We start from the raw sequence: 9,516 nt of genomic DNA, 5'->3' as shown, positions 1-9,516 counted from the left end.
TTCCACATCAAATAACCTTCTCTAAGAGAATATCCTAAACTGTCTCACAGTATAGCATACTGTTGTCACATCTCATCACAGTCCTGATGATACACTAATGTAACAATGGATATATCTGGCTTGCGAGACAAAGCATATGCAACCATATTCATCATGCCCATCGTATACTATCTGAAAATGAAACTTGGCATCTCATCAAAGTCATGATAACACACTATGGCTTGCAAGACATACGCAACCACATTCTTCTTGCCCTTAAAAGTATACAATCTGAAAATGAAATTGAGACAAGATATTGACCCACCTCATTGGCTTTTCTACTAACAACTTATTCTCAAACAAGAAATATCTCAAATTTGATGACCTTGTACGCTATAAAATCTGCACCAAGCAAGTAATCCTTCCACTAACACAAATCATGCATGACTACTAAAAGCTCCTTTTCATAAATTTATTCACCCTCTCAGCCTTCGAAAGCATTGAGCTCTCCTAGCTAACGCATGGTCATCTTGCATTAAGACCGCACACAAACTACTTCCACAGGCTCCACAGGCATCTCAGTAACCTCCAAGGAATTCTGAAATCTGCAAGTCTAGTAGAATCAACACTCGCCCCGTGGTAAACTTCTGCTTGGGCCACTCAAAACATTGTAATCTTTGAAGGTCCTCTAGAGAATGGTACCCCTTAATGAGTAAGGAAATGCAACGACACAGCTATCAACGGCCAAGAGTAAGGACTTAAGCCCAAGAAGCTCCTCACCTCATGTACATTCCGTCATGTAGGCTAAATGCAGGTAGCCTCAACCTTCGTTGGATCCACGCTAACACCCTTGGACAAAATAGAGTGTCCCAGCAAGTGCATATCATGCAAAAAGAGCTCACTCTTCTTTCCATTGATCACCAATGTGTGTTCTCGTAGCGCTCTGAACACTCGTGTCAAATGTTTCTATACTCTTCTTCGGACTTCGAGGAAACAATTATGTCATCCCATACTATCTATCCTCCTGAAAGATCTTGTCGATCATCCTATTGATTGTTGCAAAGTAATATGAGCCCAAACGGCATCACCAAAAACTCATACAATTCATAGGACATCCCAAAGTGGTCTTCACCAAAAGCAATCCTAATATGATGATAGCCACTTTTATGATCGATTCTAATGAAGCAAATAGAACCCTTTAATCTATTAAGTATATCATCCATGCTGGATGTGGAAACCTGTTCTCAAAGTAATCTTATTGAGAGCCAATGTGACAAGTTCTAGGGTTAGGGTTTTTACGTCGAGGTCTGATCACTGCGTTTGTTTGGCACTCTTTGGGGCCAGTGCTATCTAGGGGTGGAACTCCACCACTCTCTCTCTCTCTCTCTCTCTCTCTCTCTCTCTCTCTCTCTCAAGTTGTTTTGAAGTACTAAAAGTGTTGCCAAGTGTGTAGATTGCAGTTATCTCTGTGTTTCCGTTCGAGCCCTCGCCAGAAGTGATTACAGTGGTATCAGAGCTCAGCTTGACTCCTTGCCCTCTACAAATCCAAGCATGATCCAACAACATGGACGGAGAGCATGGATATCACTAGACCGTACAAGGCGAAAATCCAAGGAGTCCTTCCACCCAAAAGGATCCAGAGGAGACTCATGCTCAGTATGTGGTTAGATAATCTGTGTATCTCATCAAGCAACAAAAGCGGAACCGCCCACTTATTAAGTGGACAACCATCGACTTATTCAAAAGGTGTGAACCTATTTAAAACTCGGTAAAAACTTGTGAGCTGAAAACAATTTACACAAACACTCGCCAGGCGTCCCTAGATGCAACCTCATCCCATATGCAATGCAGACATAGAGTTCTTCCTTGAAAAGTATCTGCTTGCTTGGAAAGCACTTGAAAACATCTTGTTTTTCTCCAAAGCTTCTGAGAACCCATCTTTATTCATTTGCTTGCATCTTTATGCGTAATTCTTACCTAGTTCGGATTTCCTCCTCAGACCAACGAAGTAGTCCCTATCTGATGCTCCCGTCTTGCAAGGCATCAGGAATACCCGTTATCGGGTCTCTCCCACTGAACTTATGAAGCAACTCCTTTGCGATGCTTAATGTCACCCATCATATGACACATCAGAGATGTCCGTTCCTCATGCCTTTTATCAGTTCTTGTATATCTACAGTTCCTAAATTAACAATTCTCAAGTGCACAAATTTAAATATCCTAATTTAATAAAATGAAAATTAATAAGAAAATAGTCAATTTAGCAACAATCCTCATCACTTTATTAGCATCTTCTTCATCTACATCCGGTAAATCTTCTATAAAGCCGATTGAGGCACTATATAAGACTTACAACATGAAAGCAAAACTACCATTGTACCTGGCCGGTACCACGTGCTAGGCTATGGAAAATTGAAACTGACTTCGATCCAAGCTGTGAAACAGTGCACATGAGAACAACTCTAAAAGAGACCTAAGGCAGAGTTCCCCCAACGTGATTGACCCCCAAGTAGACACTCATAGTAGTAATTCCTTGTTCATGTGAATATCAAGCAAGAAGTAGAATTGTTCCAAAAGCCACTCTCACAATCTGTTTACAAATGGCATTAGGGCCTTTAATTTATTGGTAAAACATCCTTTACCGTACAAGTATTGCCTTGACTTTTCACCCGCGTGAGCTTTGCATCCAAAAAGCAGCCACGATATTGTTGCCAAATCATCAACAAATGAGCGTACAAATGGTATGTCAACACATAGACTTGCCAGATCCATACAGTCTGCCACGTCATGGTGCATTCGTGCTGCTGCCACGTCAGCATTCATCCATACGACTTTGCCATGCATACACTCTTGTTTGTGTGTACTCCATGGTTGAACCTGCAACATCTTCACTTTGTGACAAGTTGCCTCTTCTAGCTAAGGTTTGTAAAGCAATCGAACATTTAAATCCTTCCTTCAAACGTCGATAACTTGCAAGATTCTCCCTACGCACTAGATAGTTGTGGGTTTTGTGTGACAAAAGCAAACCCTTCAAAGCATAAGTGAGAAACAAAGCTGATAGACTCACACAAAAAGAGGGAAGAAATTCAAGTACTCATTGTTTAATTTGTGTTTCCTTTGTCCTTTAAAATATGCACTTTGCCTTTCTTCAACTATACGATGACCTTTGCTAATCTATGTAAAGGAGCTTGCTATGTAAAGGAGCTTCTGCTACCAACCTAACGTGTCCTCTTATTACAAAATTCTTGACAGATCAATGAGCTTACGCCTTTGTGGCTTCTCTAGATAGCCACTTACACAATGCCATTATGAAATATAGAAATAAATTACATAAGGACTACACCCAAGCACTTCACATAAATTGAAAAAGTCATGCATGTCAAAACTTTGGTGCTATCCTTCAAAAAAAAGTAGGCCCATTTATTCTATCAATTTAAATCACATATGAGTAGATAACCACTTACACGATGCCATTATGAAATATAGAAATAAATCACATAAGGACTACATCCAAGCACTTCACATAAATTGAAAAAGGCATGCATGTCAAAACTTTGGTGCTATCCTTCAAAAAAAGGTGAACCATTTATTCTATCAATTTAAATCACACACGAGTAGGTGTGTATGTGCCTTGTGTGATGTGCACGTGTACAATATATCCATACATAGTAGAAAGTGATTCATACAATGATCACGTTAGGAAAATATGTGTACAATGCCAGAGCTAGTTAAAGTAGAGGCAATCCTTACAAAAGGCAAAAAGAAGACCTCAACCTCACAAAACTTAAGAGAAGTGTAAATTTTCCATCACATACATACATCCGAGCTTTATTCCTTGAATAAATGCAAAAAAAAAGGAAGCTTTACTCTTTGAAGCTAGTCAATTGAGATCAGATAAGTGAACAGCAATATCACAAGAACATTAACTCCAAAATATCCTCTGTGTGTTTTGTGTGCACATGTGTGTGTGTGTGTGAGTGTGCACATGCACACGCATATGAGTGTAATTGTGTTTGTGTGAGATCAACTGCAACAGATATACATTTCTTGAGGTGCCTACACAGGTTATTTTCAACCATTTAAACAAAATTTGGCAATATGGTCAAGATATTAAATCTAAATCTAGAAGCAGAATCATAAGACCCAATCAATACATGCATGGTGCAATTCAACGTACAGCCTTCTACTCAAAATGCAATCATTGGCACTGGGCATGTTTGACATTGTGATGTTTAGATGAAATGAAAAGTGTACAATATAACTGTACCAGTATCAAGTATCATCGAAACCCACAAAACTTTGAGTCATGCTGACAACATCAAATCAAAATTTCTTGGCATACTGCTGGCTACTGGGATCAGGACCGACGTCACGGGAGCCTGTATTGATATAAGGACCTCTCATAATCGCCTGTGGGGGTAGCGGTTTCGAGGGATCCACAACAGGCTTTTTGTTCTTCGTTCTGCAAATTCAACAATGGGCTATTGAGGAAAAGAAGTAGATTGCGCGCTGGCACACAGACACATACAACAACAACACACACGTCCTTGTAAAGCCAAAAATCTTGAGTTACATAACGAAGGTTGCAAGTAGAGCGTACACAAAATAGAAGGGAAAGGCAACACCAGCAGCTGCAAAAGCAAGAAGACCACCCGCCACTATGCTGTTCCGCAGGCCAGACATCTCATGTTCGCAAGGTACTACTTTTTGTATTACAAATAAACTACCTCGTGTGACCCGCCTTCTCCCGGTCTCGTTCGCTCTTACCATGACACAATGGTATTTACAAGGCGTTAAATAAAAACTTTCTTAATTAAGTTGTGTTTAGATGATTTTAATTAGTTGTTTTCATAGTTAGCACAAATGACGGAGAGCTTGTTGAAGCAGTTTTCCACATCTCTCTCTCTCTCTCTCTCTCTCTCTCTCTCTCTCTCTCCGCGATGCCAACTTCCAAGGGCGCAACACAGGATGAAGAAGACAAGGTGCAAAATCTAATGTAGGAGTGTTGAACCATGATGGCATGGAAGTAGCTCTCCATTGTGAAGATAAAACGTTCGGGTGCACAACCTTCACTTTGCCAATACTACCTCCGAGTCATGAGCTCTAGCACTCGGATAAAATTCGTAGCGTCAGAGTTAGCTAGAATGTTAAAAAACATAGCCTTGGTTGAGTGCTACCTGCCAATGTGCTTATTATCTATGTATCAAGGTAACTGCTTTAGTGCACGTAGGTGCCTCTGCAAATATGTCCCATCAGAGAACACCGCTTCAGGTTGTACGCCATCAAGGCCATACATGAAGGCTATCAAGGAGCAATAGTGGCCATCGCAACAACCTACATGGCTTGTCAAGGGCAGTAGTGGTGGTTGGCAATAGAGATCCAGGATGTCATGGCAACAACTGCACGAAGGAATGAGGTCAAGGTGTTGCTCCACTCGAGCTGCAGTAGTTTGGGAGGGAAAACATTGGTACAAGGATTTCAATATAGCGCATTGGGGTTGGGGAGAGAAGTGAGATGCTCGGATATGTAGCATGCCAATGAGGAGGGGGAAAAGCCATGTTAAATTAGTAAAAAAGTATTGTGAATTATAAAAATTATAGTATATAATATAATTCCCCTTTTATCAAGGGGAAAATGTATTTTCCTGGATAGTTCTCCCACCTCAAATTTCTCTTGCAATGGATCTTTCTACCAAGTCGACTCATCATATTGCTATTTCACCAACGTTGATGGAATCAGTTATGTCCAACTATAGAATGAAATACCCATCGTCTCCATAGCTAATTTCACCCTTGCTTCAGAAGCATATTCCCTCTATCCCACATATGATTTTGGAGAGAATTACAGTACCTTCTTGAAAGTTAAAAGTAATGAATCAAGTGATGATGAGGGTAAAGGAGGCAGTTGCAACAAACTCATGGTAATCCTGCTAGGACCTCTATCATCGGTTGCTACCACATTCTTAGCACTTGGATCTTTAGTATACTACATAGAATGCCTCTCTCTCTCTCTCTCTCTCTCTCTCTCTCTCTCTCTCTCTCACACACACACACACACACACACACACACACACACACTCACTCACTGACTCATGCATACACCTAGCAACACCTCTCTATCTCCCACTCCTGTTGAAGACAATGCCACCATCCCCCAACGTACCTCCATCACCATCAAGCACAGAGCAGATCTTGACACACCAAAAAAACTAACAAAATAGACGCTATAATAAATACTTTGCAAGGGAAAGAAAGACGTTGCAGTGGGTTGCGACGTGGACCGAGTTGACAATGGCCCGAGATGGTTGGTGTTCGAGAGTGGAAGAGGTAAATACTTTGCGAGGGAAAGAAAGACGTTGAAGTGGGTTGCGACGTGGACCCAGTTGACAGTGGCCCGAAATGGTTGGTGCTCGGTGTTTGCGAGTGGAAGAGGTTTGCATGCTGTGTTGGTAGCACACGGTAGAAGTATTACCATATACATGTGGTAGTGATGTGTGTGAACACACTTAGGACCGTCGGGGCATTTTTTCCCTCTTTAGGAGGTTTTTTCTCCCATGCATTGCATATACGCCATTCATTTTAGGGCTATCTATCTTTCCATTGCACACTAAGTAGTAGAATCTCTATTGTGTGCCTTGAGCTTCCTTCGAATTCTCCAAGCTGTGTGTGTTTTCCTGCAACCCTAATTCCAACAATTGGTATCAGAGCAGGTTGCGTCCTCTCGGGCTTAGTCGCCAATAGCTCCAGCACGCTCTTGCTCACTTTCTCCCATATCAGTGAGCTTTGGCGAGCATTCGCACGTTGACAAAAAATTTGGGAGTGCTCATAGAGCTTAGTCTGCTCAGATTTCTGATTCGGACTCCTTTCGACCTCCATTTTCCACTACATGCAGTATTGCACGGTCTATTTTGTCATTTTGTGTAGAATTTTTGTCAGTGTCGTTTTCTACATAATAGGTCACTTACAGTCTTCTACGGTTTGTGCTATATAGCACGTGTTGTTCCCGCTTCGTTTCTCCTCTTTTCGGGCAGTTTTCACATCAAGTGCGGCATTTACCATGGCTGACAACAACAGAGATGTGTTCAAGATGTTTGTTGTTGAGGATAGATTGGATGGGGACAATTACCCTACGTGAACTTACATGATGCAGCATGTTCTTGTGTCAAAGGGCCTCTGAAATATTGTGCAGGGCATTGATGTACGTCCTGGTTTTGAGGATGTAGATGATGTTGAGGATGTTGGAGGTCTTGCTGCAAGGATTATTGCTGTTAGAGTTGTTTTACCTACGGCAAAACAAGCTCGTTGGGATGTAAAGGATGTGCAGGCTCATGCGTTGATTGCATTATCTGTGAAGTGCACCATTACTCCTCACATTCGTTCAACGAAATCTGCAAAAAAAGCTTGGTATATTATGGATAGTCTTTATGCAAGCCGCAATGAGGCAAAAATTGCATTGCTGTGTAAAGAGCTGGAGTCGAAGATTATGTGCAAAACTTTGGCAGGCACATTTTAAACATTTGAATTTTGCTAGTTTGCCGCATTTGCGGAAATCTAGTATGGTTGCTTCTTTGCCGCCTCTTGAAGCACATGTCAAACACATTTGTGAAGGCTGTATTTTGGGTAAGATGCCACGTTCTAAGTTTCCAAAGGATGGTTCAGTTAGGGCCACATGCAGGTTGCAGCTTGTGCATAGTGATGTTTGTGGGCCCATGCAAACCCCGGGGGATTCACCATGAAAAAAATACCGCACCACGTAAGTGCAGGGCAGGCAGGTTTTTTTACAAGTTACATAAGCATATAAGTTAGGGGGAGGCCCCCAATAATTTATCTCCCAAGGTTAAAAATAAGGGAGGGGTATCATATTTTGGGGGGGGGGGGGAGGGAGTGAGAAAAGGACAAAATGAGAGGAAGTTTTTGTGTTTCCAAGTAATGGCTTCCCAAAAGGGTCTGTCGTCAAACTTGTGAGTCAATAGCTACAAAGACACAACTACCCCTGCTTTGTATCAATTGCTTGTTTTGTGATTATATTCATTTCTTGAGGGATGAAAGCTATAAAGAGTTTGTATAGATAAAAATTTACACGGAGAACGTAAGACAAGTTTATAACCATGTTCTTTGAGTAATTTAGATGGGTTAAAATTGGACGAGTAGCCAAAGTGCAGGTTGATCGGGCACATAGTTTGAAAGTCAAACTAAGACACATTGAGAGTACATTTAGTTATCAACAGAAGTGGTTCCTTAGTACATTGCTAATCACTATGCTACTCACTCTTTGAGTAGTTTTACTTAGTTAGATCATGTGATACCTAAATTTTATATGTAAGATAGTTTTCTTCGTTGATTTTTGTATAAGCGTAGAAAGGGGAGTCATATTCCCTAATATGAGTCGTATATAGGGGTTTTATCAAACTTGTCCGCTCGTAGGTGGGGTCCATTTTGTATATAGAGTGAATCCCCCAGGATGCAAACCCTATCCTTGGGAAATTACCTTTACTTCGTGACTTTCTTTGATGATTACTCTAGGCATGCATGGGTATTTTCGCTTAAAGCGAAGTCCAAAGTTTTTATGTGCTTCAAACAATTTCTGGCTATGGCTAAAAATGTCTCGAAATGTACTATCGGCACCCTCCGTTCCGATTGAGGGGGGGGGGGGGGAGTATATGTCTCATGAATTTAATGCATTTCTCGCTAGCCGTGGGATAAAACACCAATGTACAGTTCCTTGTACACCTTAGCAAAATGGTGTTACTGAAAGGAAAAACAGATCACTTACGAAAATGGCACGATGTATGGTCAAACGTCAAACTTTGTCGCATTCTTTTTGGCTTCAGCCCATCATGTGTGCCACTTATGTACTAAATAGGTGTCCTACAAAAGCTTTGCAGCCTATTACTCCATATGAAGCATGGCATGATAGAAAGCCCTCTATTAAGCACATGCGTGTTTTTGGTTGTTTGGCATATGTTTTGGTGCTACAAACACAGCGCAAAAAATTGGATGATAAGACTGTCAAATGTAATTTTGTTGGTTATAGTGGCGAAAGCAAAGGTTACAGGTTGTATCATCCACAAACAACGCGTATCTGATTTCACGTGATGTTGTGCTTGTGGAAGATTCTGTTCAGCCCTTGTTGTCATGTACTAGAGACAATAATGTAAGCTCACAGGACATTTATGACACTTTGTCACCTCTTTTCATTGGTGGAAGTACAAATGTAAATTTCAATGAGGCAAATTCACAGCCTATGGGGGTTTCAAAAAATGTTACAGATTAGCCTATTACTGATGTAGATGTACATGATGTACTTGATGAGGAAAGGGTTGAAAATGAGCAGGCGAGAGGTATGCAAAAATGGTTGTGCGTACATTGCGTGACAGTAAATTGGATGCACCTTTGTCTAGTTACACTCGTTCAGGCTCTTGCCATGCATCTTATGCATCAGATTGTTATGCTTTGGTTGTGTCTAGCTTACATGATGTTGAGGAACCTCTGTCTTTTGATGAAGCACAGACTTCAGAAAATTGGATGGCTGCCATGC

At 41.1% G+C, this 9,516-nt stretch overlaps 1 protein-coding gene across 2 annotated transcripts; it reads right to left on the bottom strand.

The window, feature by feature from the left end:
- Positions 1-2,499: 2,499 nt before the first annotated feature.
- On the bottom strand, positions 2,500-4,738 carry LOC147463233 (uncharacterized). Of its 2 annotated transcripts, XR_015190158.1 has the most exons (3): positions 4,580-4,738; positions 4,247-4,441; positions 2,500-2,856 (listed from the first exon to the last, which is right to left on the bottom strand). XR_015190158.1 is itself a non-coding variant. In XM_086528259.1 (2 exons), the coding sequence occupies exons 1-2, from the start codon at positions 4,660-4,662 to the stop codon at positions 4,303-4,305; spliced, it is 222 nt and encodes a 73-aa protein (XP_086384385.1). In that variant the 5' UTR covers positions 4,663-4,738; the 3' UTR covers positions 4,079-4,302. The 2 variants fall into 2 exon arrangements, 1 of the variants encoding a protein (XP_086384385.1); XM_086528259.1 differs by lacking the exon at positions 2,500-2,856 and having other exon boundaries at positions 4,079-4,441.
- Positions 4,739-9,516: the final 4,778 nt, after the last annotated feature.

The sequence above is a fragment of the Adiantum capillus-veneris genome, chromosome 2 (assembly GCF_014529385.1).
Source record: "Adiantum capillus-veneris isolate H3 chromosome 2, ASM1452938v2, whole genome shotgun sequence".
Lineage (NCBI taxonomy): Eukaryota > Viridiplantae > Streptophyta > Polypodiopsida > Polypodiales > Pteridaceae > Adiantum > Adiantum capillus-veneris.
This window is presented reverse-complemented; position numbering and strand designations above follow the sequence as displayed.

Bases quoted from the DNA above. Each gene is read 5' to 3' on its own strand.
- LOC147463233 (XM_086528259.1), bottom strand. From the start codon at position 4,662: ATGTCTGGCCTGCGGAACAGCATAGTGGCGGGTGGTCTTCTTGCTTTT. The intron at 4,442-4,579 runs GTACGCTCTACT...TTGAATTTGCAG, and splicing joins GCCTTTCCCTTCTATTTTGT to AACGAAGAACAAAAAGCCTG.